The 23,676-nt window shown below is 43.9% G+C and overlaps 1 protein-coding gene across 2 annotated transcripts in view; it reads right to left on the bottom strand.

Moving 5' to 3' along the window:
- Window positions 1-6,800: 6,800 nt before the first annotated feature.
- TFCP2L1 (transcription factor CP2 like 1) overlaps window positions 6,801-23,676 on the bottom strand; it is a 29,284-nt gene continuing 12,408 nt past the window's right edge. Inside the window, exons 5-15 of one of the 2 annotated variants that reach the window (XM_078598099.1) lie at window positions 22,954-23,060; window positions 21,606-21,758; window positions 15,986-16,096; window positions 15,389-15,483; window positions 15,103-15,172; window positions 14,544-14,637; window positions 13,368-13,458; window positions 12,492-12,541; window positions 11,461-11,603; window positions 10,180-10,231; window positions 6,801-9,364 (exon numbers count right to left, since the gene is read on the bottom strand). In XM_078598099.1, the coding sequence (XP_078454225.1) occupies window positions 9,327-9,364; window positions 10,180-10,231; window positions 11,461-11,603; window positions 12,492-12,541; window positions 13,368-13,458; window positions 14,544-14,637; window positions 15,103-15,172; window positions 15,389-15,483; window positions 15,986-16,096; window positions 21,606-21,758; window positions 22,954-23,060 (1,004 nt within the window). In that variant the 3' untranslated portion in view covers window positions 6,801-9,326. Of the gene's footprint in view, window positions 9,365-10,179; window positions 10,232-11,460; window positions 11,607-12,491; window positions 12,542-13,367; window positions 13,459-14,543; window positions 14,638-15,102; window positions 15,173-15,388; window positions 15,484-15,985; window positions 16,097-21,605; window positions 21,759-22,953; window positions 23,061-23,676 lie in introns of both variants that reach the window. The other variant, XM_078598098.1, reaches the window with a different exon arrangement.

Below are 23,676 nucleotides of genomic sequence, written 5' to 3'. Positions count from 1 at the left end.
GGGAACAACGCTAGGAAGAAGAAGAAGACGTAGAATGGAAGTAATAAAATAATAAAAATTTAACATAATAAAATAATTCTCACGACGTTTCGGCCACAACGCAAGCAGCCGTCCTCAGGTGGAGAGCAGGTCTGTCGAGTAGACAGAGTCAGACTTATTTTATTATGTTAATTTTTTATTATTTTATTATTTCCATTCTACGTGACTTTACCGAAAGAACCAAGACGATGAATCCCTGCAGTAACAAAAGCTTTAAATCGAAATATAACTCCTCTTTTCCGTGACAAACTTGGGAGCAAATTTTGTGGACCATATATAATGTTCGGCAAGCATATGTAGACAAAATACTGCAATGCAGATCCACTCGGTGCTGGATCATTCATCCAAAGTGTCAATTCTGGTGGAGAGATGGTGCGATAAGGAGAAATTCCAAGTGTGAAACCTGAAATTCCAGAGGAAAAGAATAGGCCTGTCTTGGTAATGAAGATAAATTGCAGACATCGGCTGAATCTGTCTTCACAAAATCCAGGCAACATATGTCCGACTTTAAAAGCTGTCAGCTGAAGGGATCTGAGTGCATGTTACAGTATCCACATACTAAAACTGTTGGCTTTGTGCACTGTGACATCTAAAATACAATCACACGCGATAATCCAAAACATGCCAGCATGTCAGCGCACGGTGAGAGCTGTGCTGCTCTGTTAGTGTAGGCCACCCCGTGTCATCAGAAGGAGCGGCACACGTGGTTGACGCTTGCAACTTGGTGCTCCTGCTGACAGAGTTCCCAGTGCCAGCAACTAACCCCACCTCCACAAAATCGCCCCGACCGAGCGTATTTAAACGCTTAAATGATGATTATCGCTCTGCCAAAGCAAGGGCGGCCTTTCACATAACAGCACACGTAAGGACATGACACGTACATTGTGCTTATGTGCAGGGCTTAATTTCACCCGGGTCTGTCCAGGTGGACAAGCCAGAGAGGGTGGCGAGGTCGTGGGTTCGATCTCGACCCTGACGCCTGTTGCATATTTAGAGTTTGCACGTTCTCCCCGTAATTACGTGGATTTTTCTCTGGGTGCTCTGGTTTTTCCCTCCACATTTAGAAACATGCGTTTAGAGTATTTGGCTACTATACATTTCCACGTAATAAGCTTCTTCATTGGGCTATCGTTTTTGACCAGGTCGCTTCTGAAAAAAGAGCTATATAGCTCAGTGGGCCTTACCTGAAAAAATAAAAAGTGTATCATTTAGTTTAGTTTCCACATCACGTCCAGTTTACCTCTTGCTATGGCTGTAGCTACTAGTCCGGGGGTGCCACCTGTCTGCCAGTCTACCAGTGATCCAGAAAAAAAATTAGTGAGATATGAATCCCTGCATTGCGTGTATGATGTTCACTGTTCGTGAGGGTGTTTGCCTATACGAATGTGCCAAGGGTATATCTATATGCCACTGTGTTAACATTATGAAAACTATGCAAAATTTTCACAAACTCGTCACTAACTTCAATTGGTTTTGTTAAATAGAATCTTGTAATTCAATTGCGTATTTGCAGATACAATCCAAGGGACCGTGTTTAATGCGAGGTTGGAGTGGTGGTGCAGCATTTGGCGCACTGCGCTCTGAAAAACAGTGATCTGAGTTTGATTCCTGGCCATAGATAACATCAATTGAAAATTATAATTTTAACTAGTCCTGGGCACTTTCACCAACCTGCATTGGCCATTGTGGTGAAGTATGGTTAAACAACCTCAATGACCAACACGGCATGGGGAAGTCTTCGTGCATGAGTGGCTTAACAATCCCTGGGCCAGAGCAAAATTGGGTCCAATTGGAGGTGGCACATAATTAGTGATACCAGTTGCTGTATATTGCTAATAAAAGTAGATTATGTGAGAACATACCGATTCAGTAATTCTATTTATAATTTAAACACAAATGGCAATTTTAAAAAAACTTGCCATGTAAGGTGATTGCAACATGAACTAAAAGGGCTGTACATAAAAACACACACGTAATTTGGCCTTCTTTATGATTAGCATTCGTGAATCCAGACCCGGCTTTTCTTAGCAAGTACTTGCTTATATTTGTTCCACACCTCACATCTGTTGACACAGTGTGTATTTAAAAAAAGCAGTAAGACAACACAGGTGGAGCCTAACCATTCTAACAAATCACCTGCAGTGGGAATACTGTCTCAACACACGTAACCGGCACACGCTGACAACTTCAACAACACAGCCTAAGAAAAAAAAGCCCAATTGTTTGAGAGAATGGGTTGCATTCAGACTGGCGTGTGCTTATAGCTCTCATGGTATACATTAACTCGTCTTTCACTTAAATAAACAGCACACTATTTGATTGCTAAACGCAACAATGGACTAAATAATGTCATTACAAAAACCACTCGTTGGCACTGGCTAACAGAGGCGTGTGCACAAGTGTTGAAGGGGTCACAGGGGCATGGGCTGGCAGCGACTCCCGGTGGAAGAAAAGCTAGAACTCCGCTGACTCCTTGCCCTCACCACGCTGGAAATTCTACGAGCTGTGTTTCTTTGAGAAGGGAGGTATTGTGTCCCCCGCAACGCTCTGCCAGTTTTGGCCGTGACAGCACAGATATTCCCCCAGAGTCAAATCATCTGGGGGGTGGCCGATGACCGATCCAGATATCACTTGCCACTGATGTCAGCCAAGGCCGGAAATCAAACGCAAACCACCAGATTCATAGCTCAGTGCGCTAACCATTGCGCCACCACTACCCCCCCCCTAGCATTGCAGATATGTAATGTTAGACGTTATTTATAGTGCCCGCAGCAGAGCCTTCATACGTCATTGTAGGCACAGACCTGGCACTGCTCAGTGACAGGCACTTGAAACCACGCAGAGGTATTTGCACATCAGTCGCTCCTTGTCGGTTGCGTTGGTGCTGTTAAGATTATCTCTGCACATCTACATGGCACTGAGGAGGAGAGCAGGGGCCGGTGGAGGGGTGCATTGTGGTGGGGGTTTAAGAACAGAAAGTCCTTCAAGATAAAGTGCAGTGTTCCAGAACGCGCAAGGTGCAAGGAACAAAAAAAGAGGCCTTCTCGACTGCAAAAAGGGTCACTGCAAAGAATGCATGCAAGTTGTTGGCCAAGCAAAACTAGCAGGATTTTCAGCTAATTTGGAGACAGGCACACCGGCATTTTTTTCTTCTTTAGGCACGTTAGCACTTTGCGTTTCATTACCAAGCTTGGTTTTCAAACAATTATTCAACCCATCCCCTTGTCTGCCTCTTTATTTCATCATTCTGATCTATCGGTAAGCCTTCAACAACTAACCAAGGTATACATCGTACTTATTACCTCCATTATTACATATTGCTATTTTATCTGTGCATATTACCCGCCTTGACGCGGACATTGACGACTAGAGCATGCATTGAGAGACAGAAAGGAACGCATGGATTCTAATATATATGCAGGCTAGATATGATACGTCACGAGAAGGGATGATGGCCGAGGATTCAAACTAACAATGAAGTGGCAGCCAAGGGAACAAACGTCCCTGAGATGATGTCGAGTATGCAAATGAGGCGATGAAATCAGCTCGTGCGGAGCTGCTCGATAATTTGTTAAATCGCATGATCAATGCGTGATGGCTCCGATCAGGGCCAGTTGTGAATGCTGAATTTTATTTGTTGTTAGCCTTGTAAAAATACATTTTCTTTTTTTCTTTAACTCTGTTTTCCTTTTGAAAATATTACTGGGGGCCTCACAGTACCTGTAGCCCCAGGGGTCTACAAAATCTTAATCCGGCCCTGGCTCCGGTAAGACCTTCATCCGGCAGTGGATTGATCATGCCCACAGATGGGGATAAAGACAGGGGGCACGGTGGTGTCGTGGTTCATGCACGACGCTGCGAACCCCACGACCTGAAATGTGCTTCCTGGTTATGGCTACCATCAGTGGTGAGTGATCTCTGAACCAGTTTTGTCACCCACACACACCCCCGCCACCCTTCACCAACCCGCATTGACCAGCACGGCGAATTATGAGCACCCCACCTCCCCCCACAATCCACCAAGCCCCCCCTTCTTGACCGGCACGGCGCGGAGGGGGGTTGCCTTCAATCGAAGGTTGCTGTCTAAACTCAATTATTTAATTGCAAATCAACGTACACCCGACGACGCCGCAGCTCCATTTCAATTTGCAGGTGTCGCGGCATTTATCCGGAGACGCGTCAATGAGTGGACGACGACGCGGGCTCTATGGGTGACCGTCGCCTTTATATTTGCGCGAAATGATCCCAGTGAATCCGAACTGCATCCCAGAAAAGCGACCGAAGGTTTTGAGGAGGAAGAGGAGGAGGAAGAGGAGGGCGGCGTGGAACGAACCAGCGCACCGCAATCAACCCCGAAAGCCACAGCAGCCGTCACGCTCCATTAGCAGCCTGTCATTTTTATGCAACCCCCTGCCAGCCACGACCCCACCTCTCACGTTCCAGTCGCTTAATTTTGTTCCCTTTTCCACTCCACCGCTTGCCGCTACCCGTGGCGGCGTTTGGTCGCACACGTTTTATGGTTTTCGCAACCAACACGCGCACAGAGAACACAAACTGCCCTCAATCCCGGCACCGATGTTGCCGAGAAGGCGGCGGTCAGTCGCTGGCGATACTTTCAGTGCCTTTTCTTTTTTTTTTGGGGGGGGGGGGGGAGATGGGGTGACATCCTACAAGAAATGTTTGTACTTGTATTTGCAGCGATTTTAGCCGTCAAGCGCAAGCAAGAATTACACTTGCAAATGCAACCAAAAGCCAGAGTGGACTGCTTATCCAATCTTCCTGCGTAGTTTGGTCCATTCATAGAAATCAAGGGAAGGAGTGGTGGTGGCGTAGTAATTCACGCACTCTGCTATGAACCCAATGCCCCGGGTTTTATGCCCGACCAGGCCTAACATAAACGGTGAATACCTCAACTATCCTGATTCTCCCCTTCAAAAACCCGCAGTCACCAGCGTGGTGAACAGTAGTCAAATAACCCCCATGACTGGAGGACAAGGGGTGTCTTCATCCGGCATTGAAAAGGTACTGTATATAATAATGGAAGTGAATTTAATGTTTAGCCAAAACGTTTGTCCATTAATACACACTGTGGCACAGTGGTTAGTGCAATGCTGTACAAACCTTCTGACTTAAGATAAATGCCTGGCCACGGCTAATATCAGTGGTGAGTACTATCTGAACCCGTCTCCTCTCCTGACCAGCGTGATGAATTATTGTCAAACAACCCGCATAAGCAACGTGGTTTGGGAAGGTCTTCATCTTAGCAATGGACACTGAAAGTGTGCGGCAAAAGCATCCATAAAAAGTGTGAGGACTCTTCTAAAGATGTAGTGGCACACTAAGACATGCTGTGACTTTCAGTCTCCCAAGTATTTTCCTTTTATAATTTAACACATTCAAAGGCCCCCCCACCCCCGACTTTGTGCGTTCCCAATCCCAGAGCATGTCACGCGGTCCTGGGTGTGTTTAACAGGCGATATAATCAGCTTTCGGGCTGCGGGCAGATTGCCGAGCATAAGGGCCCCACAGACATGGGCGTGCACGGTTAGGACAACAGAGGGCCATCTACTGTAAAAATACTTCACCCATTACTTTCCCAGGCATTTTACGGGAAAAAATGTCTAATCCTCAGTGACAACAGAGGAAAGTGTATCCCCCCCTCCCAATTGGTTAAATTGTGGTGCTAATTTTAACGATAAGTTTAGAGAGAAATTTTTGGGGTAATTTCCAATAATCAGTGTTTCTGCTACTCTGCAAGAGGCTTCTCCATTAGGTCTTGACAAGTCTGACATTTGCTGAACTAAACTCAGATGATCTTTGTAAAGTTTTTACTAACTTAAGCAATGTCTTGGAGCATTAAGTTTCACTTCCATTAGCAATGCTCCCAATACCCCCATTCTCTAAACATACTTATTTTCGTTTTCCTGGCCAACAATTACGAATTTATCAGGAGCTGCATCACGCGGAACACCTGACTTAAACCTGACAGATCTGCTTAGTTGTGACAATTGCATGCGATAGCTAGCATGGAATGCATTGAAATATTTCCCAGAGATGTTGGCATCATCAATTAACTGACATTTAATCCAATACACATGCAAGGTTTTTAAAACACACTGACATTGAAGAACAGGGTAAAATGTATTTACCACATCATGCAATGGTTTGAGCATGTTTGTCACCAACATAGGTACGTACTGACATCTCAGTGTCAGGATTATTGTATCAAGGAAATGTGCAGCAGGCCGTGTTCAGTTGGGATGTGAGGTGATCCAGAAGCTGTCTACTCAAATTTAAGGCTCACCTCATGCAAAGCAGTGGATCATGCTCCGAGTTCAGCAGATAAATTCCTTGTATCGTTTTTAGCGCGCAGAAATCCTATCGCGTAAACACATGTCCGTCACTGCTAATCCACCCCCTCCTGAAAGTGATGACACCCAAACGCTTCTGATGAAGGCCTGTCATCGAGACACGACGTGCAGTATTCTTCCTCAGAAATTCAATTTCTTGTAGAATATTTGCATGTAGATTGAGGCCTTGATCCAGCAGTGTCTAGATTAGACCTAATTATGGTGATGGAGACAGCTAATTTAAGCACGCGAGAGACGTTGCTTGGCTCATGTTCCTCATTACCCAAGATAAGATTTTAATTCTTACCTTAAAAATTCCATAAAACCTGCACAAACTGCATCATATCTCTGTCCAAAAATTGCATCGGTGTAGAGATGTTGTTTGACAGACCATAATATTGCAGTGCTCAATTTTGTAAGGAAAAGAGTGCATTTATTCTTGTTTTTTTTTACAAAGGCACATAGGTTTATTTCAGCACAGTGTTCACAACAAGAGGCTCAGTGGGCACATGCAATGAAAGCAGGCCCTCTCACAGTGAGTTTGGCATAAAATTAAAACTTGCAATTGACAGACAAAAAAAGGTGGCATGAGACAACGAGCAACGGACAAATGCACCGATGGCACACGTGATACAGCACGTGATACAGCAGTCGTGAACCACGTGGAACATTAGAAAGAGATAATTCTAGAAAAGAAAAAATATTCAAAGAATTTGTATCGTTACAAAATGTTTATATTTCTTTAAAAATGTAATTGCGTACACGAGTAGACGTGAAAAGATTAACATACAAAACATACCAACTGCTAACAACATTAACAAATTAATGCAGAAACAAGCATGCCTTCATTTGTACAATTAAGCGTAAAAGTTCAATTTAACACGTAGGCTTTTGCAACCAATATGATTCGTAATTGATGTTTGGGTTACATCACGCAAGCCAAACGTGTGTCGTAAATCCTCCTCCAAATTGCTGGCAACTTCCTGACGATGCTGGTTGCAACTATCACAATCAGGAAAACGCCACACCCAATGTTTTTAATTTGTGAGATTGCTCTCCGACACACTGGTTGCTTTATTACATTCACCGTGTCGGGTGTACAACACACATTTGACTCAAGCGATTTGACCCAAAATCAATTATGAAGTGTAAAAAAAATATTTGTAGTCAATAACCGCCAAGAAGATTGGCATTTAAAGGCAGCAAAGTGAAAACATAAAGCAAGAAAAGTGGTGTCCTCAGGGCTTAATTTCAACTGTGGCGTCTGCCCAAGTCAAAGACCAAGAAAATGTATTCGTACAAGGCACGCCACATCCAGTATGCCTCTCACTTTGGTTGCGGCTACTCGTTGCATACCTCCTACTCCAGCCCACCAGTGACCGACAAAATATTCAGTGAGAAATTAAGCCCTTTATGTAATAAAAAAAACTTTCAAAAAGATACATTCCCACAATGGACATCCAGTTTTATATGAAACACTGCACATAAAGCATACACATGACGCATCAGAGAACTGCAGTTTGCAAAGCTTCCCCCCAACCCCCATGTGCTAAATCTCAACTTTATACAAAAATACATATGGTAATAGAAAAAAAACATATTTACAAACGTGTGCATTTTTACAAAAGGGAAACGGAGCATAAATGTAACGAGAGTATAAAACACGTGTGTGCAATACGGCAGAGGGGAGTTGGGGTACGACTGCCTTCACAAGGTCTCAAAAACACATTTTCTCAACAGCTACAAAAAAAGGAAACCTCTTGAAAATCTGGGTCACAATGCTTTTGTGAAATGCTCTAATTTGCTTCAAGTTATTTTTTTTTCTTTATGAATTGCTACTCCGTAATCAGTATCCAAAACTGTAAATTACACCAACGTAGTTATCATTGAATGGTTAACACTTGTGGAACAAAACAAACAAGAAAACAGTCACTTGTAATGGCAAAGACAGGCAGATCCTGGGTGTGTATACATATTTTTATAGATCTCACTTGGTGTTTCAGACCATGTGTGCCCACAACGACATTTCTCTCCCTGCGATGGCAATGCAGTGTGACTGGATACCAAGTAGTGTAAGAGCAAAGTGTGCATCACGTGCAGTCAACACCTAGACACGCACGGTACTCACAATGTTCCTGGCTCAGTGGCATAGCTATTGAGTGTGCAGGTGGTGCAACTGCGTCGGGTTCCACGACCCGGACAGCCCCAAGCACTGGGCTATGTAGAAGGGCGAAATTGGACAGGGGGGGCCTCATTTCATTTCTTGCGTCAGGGCCCATGCCGTCACTGCTTTGGTTTGTTCGACGCAGGAGTTGGAATATGTACTTGACCGTTGTGGCCAATGTTGCTGCAGCAACTGCTATAATTATTTACGGTATCTCTTTATACACAGACTAACGTCACCTCCTCAACTCATCCAACATATGTGGAATTGCTGAAATTGACAGACACAGTGCTGGGTGGGGCCCATGATCTAAAACGAAAGGAGGCCGAGAGATTGAACAGGTAGGTTGCTGAAAAGAATTACTGTCCTCAAACAACAAAGCAATCTTTATTTTGTGTCCCGCACGTGTTTATTAAACTGGAAAGGACGGCATTCCTCTACCCGAAGCTGGCGCTTGTGGCAACACAAGCTTGTGCATATGCATATTGGTCTGTCGGAGGTAATGGGATCCGAAGGAATGTAATAGCGACAGGAATTACTAGCTCCTCTCTGCTTAGCATCGTCCTTGCTGCAGGCTGGAACCGAAGACATCTCCCAGGTTTACATTTCTCCATCTTTCACGCTCTAACCCTAGCAACCTCTCACCAAGACACACACACCAAGAGACTCTTAGCATCTCTGGCATGTTAACAGTCAACCTAGATTTTTCTTGTTTTAGGCATGAGAAGCATGACGTATATATTATATTCTGATGTTGTCCTTGGACGATAGCTTCATTTTAAAATGACGTGGTAGCAGTCACTGTTTTCATCTGCAGAAAAGACACCGGAGCCACAGTTAGCTTCATGAGCCATGGATAAATGAGAGCGGCAAAAAATGATGTCAGAGGATGGAGCAGTGGTGAAGTATGCAGTCTGCAATCATGAAGTTGTGAGGTCAAATCCGGTTAGGGCCATTGACTTCGCGGAATTTCCACCACTGGCTAAATGTTGTAAATATAAAAATAAAAATATTTTTAAACTTTAAAAAAAGCACGCTTTAATGAAATGTACTGTCCGAGCTGCCCCTCCCCCTGCCCCCTTCCCCCATCGCCCCTCCCCTCCTTCCACATCCCCCACCCCTCGGCGTGGCTCCCCGCAGCTTGCCATAACGTAAGCGACCCGTGGTGATTTGCAGGCAACTTGAGTTGAGCGTGGACAATTAGAGCCGTAAAAAAGATTGTTTTAAAATATTTTTTTTTATGATAGAATATAGTATTGTCATCAGTATGACATAGCTATACCAAGTTTGCAGTCAATACGACATTGGGAAGACGGTTGAAATTGAGTTACAAGATTTGAGGATACAACAACAGACAGAGTGAGTTAAATAAAAGCGTGTAATACAAATAGGTGAGGGGCATTGGCTTAGCCCATCATCACTTTGGGGTTGATAAAGAGGAAAGTGGATGTCACATGGAAACATTTATCCCTGCCATAGGATAGTGGAATTTCCTCCACTGGCTGTAAATGAGAGGTGATGTTACCCCATACGCAACTGAGTGGAAAACCATTTTGACTTTTCACACAAAAAATATAAGAAACGCGATTTCATCATGTTGCATGTTACACAAACAAATCAATTTACCTTTTACCATGTCGATTGCAAAGCAGGTCTCATCTTGGAAATTTTGAATCATCTGTTTAAAAAGAATAATATAATTATGTTAACATTATTACATTTATAACCAACATCTCTATAAATTGAACATGTATACATTTTAAACTTCACAGCATGAGTAACGCATGAGTACCAGCCATTTATTAACCACAAAGTGCCTGGAGGCACCATTTTCATAAAAATGTTCTTCCGTCTGAACTATTAACCCGAGCCAGAGGCTTCAAACCACGCACTTGGCAAACGGCACAAAAAAGTGAAAAATCGTGCCCAGGCAACGCTTTGCTTCGAAAAATCTCCCTAATGGTGCATTTTTCCATCATTCCTTTATTGCGTTCACGTGCTAAATTAAGATTCCAGTTAGCCATTATCTAGAATTAGCCATTATTGTTCAGAAATGGCCCACTGAGCACCAGTGACCGAAGGGAGACCAAAACAATAAACGCAATTACGAATGTCATTTGAAAAAAAATCCGATATTACTTGTTTCAGAAACACTTGACTTCTTGGGAAAATGAATTAGCGTGTGTGTTTCATTCATGAACATTAAATATCTAGTTTGTTATTTGGGTAATTTTCCTTGAGGATCCTGTACTGAATCTCTGCGGAGATTCGTCGCAGCACGACGAATCTCCCTTGTAAAGTAGCTGGGTTACTCGATAAACGTGATCATCCGTGTGACAAATAAAATAAAAGTCAAAAGACGAATAGTGGGTTGCATATAAAACATGCAAACTTGCAGAAGGGGACGTCACCAAGATGCAAAATAATTTGTTCAATAATTAATGCTAACAAAACACTCATTAGATTTGTCAGTGCTCATTATTATATTATCATTTGACAATCCATTCCAAATCTTGAGTACTTGAAAGCCTTCATACCCAAAACATGGTTTTCGTTCACAAAACGTCTTGAAATAGCAATCCAGTCAAAAGAATCACAATAACAAAATCTTGTCATTCAACACAAAATTCTGTTCTTTTTAAAACCTTCACAACACTACCGAAACACAAGAGAAGCCCTGCACTCTGTTCCAATAATCAGATGTACACCATGCCGCGTGGAGACACCTTATCAATGAGATAATTGATGTTTGGAATGCAGCTGCTGCTGCTTCTGTCTGCGCTGTGTGGCCAAGCATGGGGGCTGGGCTGAGCAAAGGGGCATTGAGTGCGTGCACCCGTGTGACCGAACAGGACGAGTGAGCATGACTGGACAGACGAGTGCATGCGTGCGCGTCACGATCCGTACCTGATTGCTAACCAGGACGTGGATCCCCGTGGGTCCCTGCCGATACACGCTGCTGATGAGGTGGGGCACCATGGTGAAGAGAGTGGCAATTTTGTCCGTCAGTTCCAGGCTATTGAGCTCCTCCAGGTATATGGCATGGTACACTGCTTGAAAAAAAGAACACGGATAAAGATCTTTCGTTTAGCCTCACAGACTGCCGGGGCAACTGCTTTTCACAAGGGTCGATTATTAGGACCAGCATGGCACTAAGTAGGGGGTGGTGTGACCAGCACCACGCCCGCCAATCTTTGTCGACCCCCTGCCGGTGTTCATACCCGTGCACAAGGTAGTCGTTTAAGGCTCAGTCAACCTAGGGGAGGCCCCGGACAGATTCAGATACCACTATGGGAACAACGCTACCCAGATCATGCGTGGATGTAAAATTTTCCCATGCGGGACATTTCAGATTCACATCAATAAACAAAGCAACACATTTAATTGAATGACTTTCAATTCATGTATACTACTTTACTTACACTACAGTATTTCCTAGGTGTGTATCTATGCATTGATTAATACATTAAAAATATTCTTGTGCTTACAATCATATTTTAATTATTAGTAATTCATAACTTATTCACATTCTATGCAAATTAGGTGAACACAAACTTTTCAAATGAGACAACAATAAGGAACTTAAACCTTTGAATCGTTGATTCCAGTAGGGGGGTTTGAGGATTAATCTCTAAATGCTAAGTATTTGTTGTGTGTTACAATAAGATAGAAACACTCAACACTAGCATTGCATGCTCAGTTATTAGTTCCCTGGTATGGACCGATGGTGCAGAGATTAGCACATTGCTCAATATTTCAACCCCCAGCCAGTGATGAACATCAGTGGCGAGTGACATCTGAATCGGTACTGGGAACCTCCCTTCACCAACCCACACTTATCAGTGGGGTGAAGTACGATCCAACAATCACCATGTGTACATGTGGAGAGGCCTGCGTCCACCAGTGGACTGGCAAACGGATGTAAATGTATCAGTCACCTTGCTGAGACTCCTGACAAACGTAGATCGTCAACCGTGGCCGCACAGACCTGTCGCGTGAGACACATGAAAGGAGAGCTGTGAAGATGTGAAAAGAAACGGGAGGTTCCTTACCAACTAGCAAATGGATAATTTTCCAACATCCCTGCACTTGCACAGACTGCGTAAGAACATCTTTGTATGTGTGGGCACGCGCAAGTGGGAGTGTTGTTCTCTTCGTCAGACTTGCCATTCAACAGCGATGTTTGTATTTTGTGGGTTTTTGAGATTGATATCATACAACGCACATTTCCAGTGTGAATATGAAATTGGTCGTGAAGCGTTACAATATTTCACGCCGTGTTTATTTCAATTGATTTTTATCGAGCTGTGACTTTGTGGCTGCTGCTTCCTCTGCGCATAAAGTTTAGATTTATTTATGGGAAACCAAAACAACAGACTGCCTACGATCAATTCACCTGAAATGTGTCCCATCTCATCGTGGATGGGCAATCGCCATTCATAGCGGGTGTTACAGGCTGCATGAGCTACTTTGCGGGCAACAGAGGGCAGTGCAGCAAAAATCCATTGCTGTGCCGTACTACGCTCCAACATTCACGTTCCCTGCGTTCACCAACCCACACCGACCGGCGATACGGTCGAACAACCGCATCAACCCTCGCGGTGCATGGAGGCTCCCATCGAGCAGGAGATTGACAACAAGGCACTGAACTTGTACAAACTATGCATGTGGGAAGGAGCACCACCAACAACAACAATAACAAAACAAAAACCCGTCCACCAAACCCACAGGGTTCCGAAAGGGAACGCGTGCCGGCGGTGCCGTCTGAGCGCTGGTTGGGGTTAGTGAGTGGTGGGGGGGGGGGGCGTCCACACCTCGCTTTGAGGGCGTTGTGGAGCCGAATTCCGTCAGCAGGGCCGCAGATCTGAATGAGGTCGTCCCTTGACAGCTTTAGCAGGTCGGCACCTGGAGGCAATGGGACAAAAGGGCATCAGCCACACGGTGGAGCAGGTGGTGGTGTGCGGGGGGGGGCACGGGAACATGGAAAGAAAGAAATATATCAAGGCGGTTTACTTTTACTCTGACCCTTTCATCTAAGGTCCAGCGTTGTGGGATTTCTCCAAGTACTCTGGTTTCCACCCACATGCCAAACATTAATGGAATTGGACAGAGATTATAATGCGGCACCCTCCTAAAAAGAACTCTGACCTTTTCACCTAAAGTCCACAGTCGGCAGCAACAACGCAGGCGATGACAAGGAGTACCGCTTTTTAAAATAAATGTTTTCTTGTGTTCCCTGCGCAGACACCCTGAGCGTGCTGTGCCCGAGACGGAATCCAGGCGGTGGTGAAGTGGTCTCACACCGTTTTTCCCACGTTACCCATAGCAGGCGTGGCTTGTTCACAAAGCCTAAATATAAACTCCCGTTTTCCCGTGAACTCAGTTGGCCACATAGGGTGTAGACTGGGGAGTGCTGGTATTATATAATTCGGCACCACTGCATGCATGCTGGCCCGAGGGCTAAAAATATTAATGAGCCGAGTGAAAATAAAGATTCTATTTTCTCAGGAAATATCAGGCAATTTGCCTTCTGCAGGAAAATAAATCATCTTCACGGACTTTCAGGAATTGTATCGTCATCTTGGAGAAAATGTCATTTCATGGTGTGTAATGCAAGTGGCCACCATTTTTTTCACAGCTACTGAATTGACAAAATAATAATTTCATTTCATTTTCTGGGAAAGCCTCACATTGTCTTAATACTCTTATTTTAAAGAGGGTCCTGCATTAGGATATTTGGCAGATTCTATTAATGAGTGATTGTCATCTCGGAGGAAAACCAGAGAACATGGAGGACAGCCACACATGAGAAAATAAAACTCAAAGAATAACACCCAATAACACTCACAGATGTATTCAATACATCACCATACTGCCACTTTCCTGGATATAAAATATATCAATAATCATAATTTATTAAAAATATTATTTTTATACTGGATTTACAAAGAAATACAATTACATTTGCAGCGTTGAAGAAGAGGGGTTACCGGCAAAGTTGTTGAAGAGGCGAGAGAACTTGGCAAACCGGTTCTTGTGCAGCCATTGCTGGGTCTCTTGAATGGTGGCCGATGGAATGAGTTGCTGGGGAAGAAGGGGAGGAGCAGTAGAAGTTTAACATCTGCAAACAGGAGACAACAGCTGTTTTTTGTGTCCAAAGAAGTTTAATCAAAAACAAGCATCAAATAAGAAAGAAACACATGCCCGCACCATGCTATATGTATATATACACACGTGTGTGTGTGTGTTGTGATAATCGGTAGTGTAGTGGTTACGAATCCGGTGACCCAAGTTCGATTCCCGAAATTATCTGAACGGGTCCTGGGCCTCCTCTAAGTCTACTCAGTCTCAAATGAGGACCTGGTGTGGTGGGTAAACATCGCCATTTGGGAAACAAAGGCGGTCGGGCGTGTTGCTGACCACCCACGCCCTCATGTGCCTTTCCGGCCTTCATAGGTGCTCCCGAACAACACTTGCTCAAAAAGTCCGTGAAGACTATGCGGGCGATTTTTGTCTTTGTTGTGCACAGTGCGAGTTTCCAGGGCTCACCTCTCCTGTGGGTAACGGCAGCAGCCCATCTCCCTGGTGAATGGGTGACGACGACGAGCAGTTTCCAGAGCTAATGAAAACAAAACAAAAAGTAAACTCCAGCTTTTGCTTTTTGTATTCCATTTATTTTTTCCCTCCCTCTGTACGAGCACAACAACAGCTTCCGTGCAATATAAATAAAAATTAGCTCGTGTCATATTTCGGCGTTGGTGAGAAGGAGAGCTGTCAAACGCAACACAATGTGGGGGTGGCGGGGGGGGGTGGCAGGGAGGCTCTTTGGACTCACGTTTCGGAGAGGCTGTAGCTCTGTTGGCTGGAGCAGAAGCTGGGCGTTGCAGGGGGACTGTTGCTGAGGCACGAGTTGTCGGGCCACGGGGAGCACTGTGGGAAACGGGACAGATGCACGCAAGCACGCGCGCAAGCACCCCACATTGAATCCGTAGCTTTTTCAATGCATTTCTTTAGAGGGGTTCTTCGCGGCCTGGGACGGATGTCATAAGAGCTAAAGCTTCGACTTTTGCAAGCGTTACTCAACTGATGCGTGTCTGACATGGTTTGTGACCTTGCACCCGAACAACTGCGCAACGCTACGGGCTGTGTTTACAGACAACCCACATGTGCATACACACACTAACACACCCGTGTCGGGAACAGGGGCTAGGCAGATCTCATCTTGAGATTCAATCGGCTCCAGTTAAATATAGGCAGTTTGGGAACCTGCGAAAGAAAGAATGTAACGATGCGAGCTCAACATTCATTAGAATGCCCATATTATTGTTTGATTTTATTTGTCTGATTAAGAGCCAAATGCTAAGAATTGTTCATTTGCCTGATTATTGTGCGATGAGAGAAAGCGAAATTCATAACACTGCGTTGTGCTCACCTCTGTCAGAATGGTGGTCTCGAACGAAGGCTGGTATTTTTCTTTTTCGAGTGGAGTTCTCTTCTCCATCTTTTCCCGGTCTGTTTTCTGTTTCCGGTCGGCTCCCTTTGGCTGCGGGGAGTAAAAACACACACACAGAGTTGTCCTGTGAGCAGCGATAAACCACTTAAGTGAGTGCCCACAATATACGAAAAGGAATACACTGCCCCTTGATGTGATGCGAGATACAGAGACCCCCGTTAAACAAAAAAGCATCATAATTCATAATATAGGTTTTGGGTCAGATCACGTTATTTATAAATGTGTCGTAACCCTCCACCACCCGACACGGCCAAACAGTAAAAATTGTGTCACGTTTTTCAAAGGACAAAATAATTCACTTCTTTAGACCACCGGTGTGTTGAAGAGAGAATCAACAGCATAAAAAAATTTGAGTACGACGTTTCGCTGGTAATTACAATCAGCTTCATCGGGTAAGAATGGTGAAGCTCTCCTGTTGCTCCCGGTCTTAAATAGAGCAGCAGTAGGGTGACGTCATCATTTAATTCAATCTGGTGCAGTGATTCGAGGCAAAGAGGGGGAGGGTATTGTAATTATATAGATTGGTAATCATTCAATTGTTATTCAATTGAATGAAGCTGATTGTAATTACCAGCGAAACGTCTTACTACTCAAATTTTAAAATGCTGTTGATTCTCTCTTCAACACACCGGTGGGCTAAAGAAGTGAATTATTTTGTCCTTTGAAAAACGTGACACATTTTTTACTGTTTGGCCGTGTCGGGTGGTGGAGAGTTATGCCACATTTATAAATAACGCAATCTGACCCAAAAACCTATATTATGAATAATATTGGTCGCGAAAGCCTACGTGTTAAACCAAAAAGCATCGTCTAGCATCGCAGAGTTTTAATGAAGTTGTGACGTTACTTTTGCAACATCTGAAAATTACGATTCTGCCATCTGTTTATGTGTTTTTTGATTGCAGTGACTTTACTGTAAAAAGTTATCTTCAGGTTGCAATGTATTATTTGATCAATTATAATCATAATCAATTATTTATAAAAAAAAATATTATAATTTTACCAATTATAATCATCATTTATTATTGATACCGCACCACCCATGCAGTGCATCTCTAGGTGATTACAATTGGAAATTACAAATTTTTTCTCATGCACCGTTTAGGCTTAATGACAATGACCATCGTTTGTGTGCCAAAAATGTTTCCTTGCACAGGTAAGGCAGTTTGGTGTGGCGAGTACACGAGAGTCTGAGTGTGAATCTCAGCACCCGGGGTTTCTAAGTAGGGACAACACTGTCGTTATTGACGATTCTACATAGCGGCACAATGCCACGAATTTGAAAATGATCAGGCTCGGCAGCAATTAGTTGTGTCATACTAGCCCACCCTCGAAGACACATCATGTGAGATTGGCATGGAAATAATGTGTGCCAACAAATTGCAATTGCGTTTATGGAACTACATGAAAGTTCAAAGTTCATTTTTTCAAAGTTCAAAGTTCACATGGACAGGCATTTGGCAATCCATCGCTGAATGAGGACTTCCCTAATCCGTCACAATCTCTCACGATTACACGATGCAATGATCCACCTAGCACCCACACACTGGCCGAATTCATCACTCCTATCTGCTCAGTTGACATCATCTCGAACGCATTCCATTCATTGTCTTGTATTTCATCAATATTTCTTGATTGTCAGCTTGGTAAAATTACCAATACTAAAACTGTGATGACTAAAACTCGTTGTAAACATTGAGACCCCCCCCCCACTGAGCCCACCACCACCATGTACCTTCTAACACATTCTTGACCATTAACTCATGACCTTTCAGCTGTGATTCCTGCAAGCTCAACAGAATTGTGCAGGGTGGAATCATAATAAAAAAAAATGTGCTTGAAATATCCTTTTTAAATAGCAGGCCATGGATGTGCGGCCTTAGAGGAAGTCTCTAACGACACTGGAGGCTTGCAGCGTTTTTACATGCCTCCAAGCGACCCTGGATAATTTTACACCATAAACGGATTCCGTACATGAAGCCCGGTTTAAAGTGTAGACTGCGCGGGTTATCTTCACAAGATCACAGAGAGAAACGTCCCCACCGAAGCCTTATCTTGCAATCACTGGCTTCACATTTCATACATCAGCGTTTTGTGCGTTACCCTCTCCCTCGCCACTAAAAAGACGTCTCCGAGAAACCCTCAGCGAAGCAAATGATCACCTGATGCAGAGAACACGAAATCCACTCGGGCAAGTAAGAATGTAAATAAAACAAGTAACGCGCATTCAATTTACTTTCTTGTATAAATAGAGGGCAGTGGTCGTGCAGTGGTTATCGAATGGCATTCTGGTTTATACGATTCCCTGCCATAGCTAGTAGCATCAATGGCAAGTGATATACGAACTCATCCTACGGAACCCCTCACACCTTACCCCTCCCCTCTCTACCCCCCACTTCAGCAACCAAAAATGTATCAGTCTGGCGAAGTATAATAATCCACATTTACCAAAATGTGTGGGAATCCATCCAGCAATGGATTGACAAAGGGCTGTCAAATTATAAATCGTTATTATAGCAGTGTTGTTCAAATTGTACTATGTCTGTGAAGTTGCATGTCCTTATAATGTTAGCCACCGTCATCTGTCACCAAAATCAAAATAGAAATTGTTCCTTAGGTACCCAATCTGACTGCCACGGGCAACACACACACCGTTCACTTGTTGCAAGTATCAGTGTCACTTAACGAAATTTGTCCCCAGGTGCTTTGAGAAGTTAAACAAAACAATATATATTTTTAAACCATTTGTGTACGCTCGCTACACAAGAATAAGTTTTAGATTTTTCAAAATAAATCAGTGACAAACCCTGGTTATTGCTGTGGATGTATCCACCGTAAAAAAAAAAGTGATCCGTGTGATTCACAGTGGGATTTTATAAAATGCCGTAACATAATTTGCTAAAGTAGGCCAATTTGTGTGCCAACGTCATGGTCCAAACTTGGCAAATATTGAAATTCCCGCAAATTACAAACTGGAATCTGCATCGCAAACATCGCTTTCCCCGACTGCAAAAAAAAACTTGACAGGATCCTCCAGAAAAAAGATTAATGAGACCCAGGGGTGAGGGAAGCGTCAACATAAATAATAATAAAAGTGAAAGCTATCGCAAGACAATCAGAAGTTATTTGTTTTTCTAGGCCTAGTGAGCCTGTACCTTACAAGTGGGGAACCCATAGCCAACAACGGAAGGACATCTGGCAAGAACAGCCCCAAACTGGCTAAAACCGGCTGGGTAAGTGATCAAATGATGGCGGTGGACCTGTTGGGTCATAAAGAAGTTATAACAATAATAAAGAGAAGAACTGCATAATCTTTCCAAGCCATCTTATCACAATATTCGAGAGAGAAATAATGTACGTCTGAGCAGAAATTAAATAAATCAAGGGTTCTGATTGAGGGCTTCAAGCATTCTATCAGACATGTTCGACAAGAGCACATTCAGATGAAACACTTATCACTGTGAGCGCGTGTGTGCTCGGTGCGTGTGCGTGTGTGCATTCTCGTGTGCAGTGTATCAGTTAAATTAATATCAGTCGGGAAAAAAATGGGCACGGTTCTCATGATTTTGGTTATTTCTTGGCCGTATGACAGATCAACTCACGTCTCTGCAAATCCTAATCGAGCGCGTTGGTTTTTAAACACAACTTGCATAGGAGCACCCCAACAAATGCTCACGATGACAGTTCCTATAAGCAAGTTGAGCTGAGTGATGCTCTTGCGGGGATATGTAAAGTCTCAGGGCTTTAGATGCATTTCACCAATGTGAGCTTTGTACAGCCTCGGGGATTAAATTACAGTGTTGAAATAACCACACGGAAGTGTGAGTTCGCGCAACTGCTAACATTTATAAACATCGACGGCTAACGTTTGTGCCAATGGTATTACACGCATTACTTTGGGTTCATTTTAAGACATCCATTAATGTGCGAAAATTCTGTTGTGCTATAGACCATGTTATATTTTAATTTCATAATGCTCCACTCTCATGGGTTCATATTATGAGATTTCTATGGTATTGTGCATTGCTGTGCGAGTGTGAATTATGCGTTATAAGTCAAGAGTATTATTGTTATGATGATGACATCGATAATAAATAAATGGCAATGATGACAATAACGAAAATAATTCACTTCGCACACATGCAATTGCTCATCATAACTGACATCTCTTGCATGCATACACATGTTTACATGCTTACATGTGTGTTTTGTTTCCCCCCAAATGTATTTTCAAAAAATATAAACACAAATTTAGACGTATTGGTGGAGAGGGTGCAGCAAAAGTCAAAAACCATATGAGCCACACATAAAATGTCAAAAGGTGAAAATACGAGCTGAGAGCACTGCTCCAGTCAATGTGGAACGCGTTGAGGAACATTCACGCATCCTATGTGACACAGATTGAGACGCTTGTGTAGGTGACTGCTTAAAATTTATATTAGTTCGATACATTAGGTGTTCGCGCCATTCTTATAGCACAGAGGGTATCACAAAGGCGCTATGTTTCGCACGTGACCAAAGTCTGCCACCATGGGGCCATATTGTAATGTGTGTTACGTCCAATTAGGTCATTTGCAAAAAAAAATTCATATTTAGCAAAGCTGGACCATAACCCCTGTGCACAATGGCCACACTTTTCGAATAACATCGCACAGGATCTTTAACATCCACTATGAAGCAGCCGGAAACATTTGTTTTTATTCAACCGCAGTATTAACCAGGGTGGTAGCCGGGCTCAAACCGTGAACCTCTCTGTAACAAGCGGCAAATGCATTACCGCTCGGCCAGGGTCTCAGCCCTGTTTGCTCTTCACACGTGTGGTTCCTGATTTTTCCACACCCCGTTATGTTGAGGCTGTATGTGTGTAATGTGTGTGTCTAAAAACAGGTCCCATATTGTAGCTGCTCACCCCGAGCTAGAAATGCCCTGATAGTGACATTCTCTTTGTGCTGTTCGCCTTTTGGCATTCTCTGGTCGAACACTTTAAGACTAGGCCCTAAAGAAAGCTGTCTCTGGTGAGGACCAATCAGTTTCAAAGACAATGCATCATATACTATGAGAGCATGTTTTGTTTGCGTGTTCACCACAAGTATATGTGGTTAATGCAGACAGGATTCCTTGGCTTCTGTTTGGTGTTTTAACATCTTAACACCTGTTTTATTTTCAGAAAGGGTTAAACTTATTATTTTCGTGTAATGTGTTTTGTTTGGAGAGCAGTGGTGCGACGAAACCGGCGACCCAAGTTCAATTCCTGCTCACGGCCAACACCTGTGACGATTATCTGAACTGGTGCTGGGCCTCTCCTCGGTCGACTCACCCTCAAATGAGTTCCTGGTGCCGTGTGTAAACATCATCACTTGGGAGACAAAGGCGGCCGGGCATGGTGCTGGCCACCCACCACATCGTGTGCCGTGCCGGCCTTGATAGGTCCTCGTTAATGACACATGCCCCAACAGTATGTTAAGGCTATACGGGAGATCTCTATCTTTGTTATGGTAGCACACACACACACAGCCTTAAGGATTCGGTGTGTCCTCACCTTGAAGACCTTGACCTGGCAGCTGGCGGAGTGCAGGTGCTCTGTGTATTCCCCACTCTCGTCCTGCTTGAACGTATCGAACTGGATTCGGAAGGGCACCCCCTTCTCACCGCCATGCTTGCGCGGCGTGAACTCCGTGCTGATGCAGTTCACCTGTACGCAGGTCACGTCACGTGACATCGAGAAAAGCCGACAGATTATTTGTTTTCCGTGTTTGCCAGTTTTTTTTATCGCCAAACGCTTAAAGGAGTTATCTAAACGACCGAACTCGTTGCTAACATTTGTCGAACCAGTATCACATTACGACTTGAGTCATGCAATTGCTTCCACAGTCTGGGTTTTCAGTCAGCACTTTTTAATAAATATTTGCAGTGAGGAATTTTAAATATGAGCACGATTTGTGATAAGAGCGTACGAGTGACATTAATGTACCGCCCAAGCTAATTTGTACAAATTGTTGTGTCAAAGATACATGAAGGATGTGCACAGTTTAAAGATTCTTGCAGTAGTCTTACAGAAACCGCGGTATGAATGAGATATATTATTATTATTACTAGACTTTTGCACGTCCAAGGACGGGTGTATTGCAGTAAATCTTAAACTTGCAAGTGAAGAGCAGACCGCGACGTGATATATTCATTGCATCCATTCGTGTGAAATTTGTAAGGCCGCAGTGACATAGACTTATTAAATTGAAAGGTTATAACCCCTTGTTCATCATGACGTCCTTTTTACTTCAATGTCTCAACAGCGCTACGGAGATCGCGTGACGTGAGAGTTCTGTCTTTGTAGTGAGGGTTGTAAGTTGACGCTGAGGAGGAGGCAGGAGGTGCCTCGCCCCCCCATTGTGGAGTGACGTCAGCCGCTAATTATCATTAATGTGGGGGGGGTGTCCATTCGGAGTGCCGTCACCCACTCATGATAATTAATGAGGGGTGTCCATGTGGAGGACGTAACCTGTTCATTATTATTAATGAGGGGAGCTGGTCGACGTGGAGTGACGTCACGCACATTATACACTGACATTCTTGGGTAAATATAGTAGTAAATTGCCGGGGAGTGGAGCGTTTACACAGTAGTCCGCACACTTCGCTTATCAACTCTATGACCGGAGTTCCATTCCCACACTGGTTGGCGTGGGAATAATATCTCAACCATTCCTGGACCTGCTCCCTTCCTTCACCAACCCACACTGACCACCATGGTCAAACAATCCCCACGAGTGACATGGCATGTAAAGGTTGTCATGGTGGATTGGCAAAGGGCTATAAATAGTATGTATTACGATGATTATTATTATTTCAGAGTTATCGAATGGTCGAGCTCACTACTGCCCTGGCCGTGTTACCTGGATGAAGGCGGATGAGCGCTTGGTCGGGTCCCAGAGGAACTCGACGGTGTTGAGCTGAGTGGGGTTCGTGCGTGGGTCCACAATCCCCACGGAGAGCGGCACGTCTAACCATGTGCGGAAGAAATACGGCAACGAATTAACAAAATAATTATCAGCCACAGCACGGGCTGGGGATACATTACCATGTTTTTAGCACAGATTCACTGGTTAATAGTGTGGGTGCACCAAAAATGTGTGCCGTCTGCTGCTTCAACAGTGAATGTTACAGATCCTGTAACAGGTCATGTGTGTGTACGTTATAGTCCACATTTGAAAATGACACGTAAATTACCTAACTGGGATGAAGCAATATAGCAACGGCGCTTCCTACCGTGAAGCAACTGCTGACCATGGCTCTCTGTGAAACAGTGCCTTCGTGATGGACTTGCACTACAAGATGGGGGCAAATATAAAAAGATTCTTCTTCTTTCGTATGGCATAATGAAAAGGCAATAGTTTTGATGCATGTTATAGTTTAATGTTCAGTTTTGTCAACCAATCCAAGGAGGCAGTAGACGGCAACACTGCCAAGATGTGCAAGAATGACGTGTTCGTGAGTGACGTGTTTGTTGGTTTGGCTTGCTCTAATTCTAACACCAACCCTCTTTAGGTCCAGTGTGCACATGTAATACAGAAGCAGGCAGCCAGCTCTGCATCCTGCCACCTTCTCTAACAAAGATG

The sequence above is a fragment of the Lampetra planeri genome, chromosome 10 (genome assembly GCF_965212315.1).
Source record: "Lampetra planeri chromosome 10, kcLamPlan1.2.h2, whole genome shotgun sequence".
Lineage (NCBI taxonomy): Eukaryota > Metazoa > Chordata > Hyperoartia > Petromyzontiformes > Petromyzontidae > Lampetra > Lampetra planeri.
This window is presented reverse-complemented; position numbering and strand designations above follow the sequence as displayed.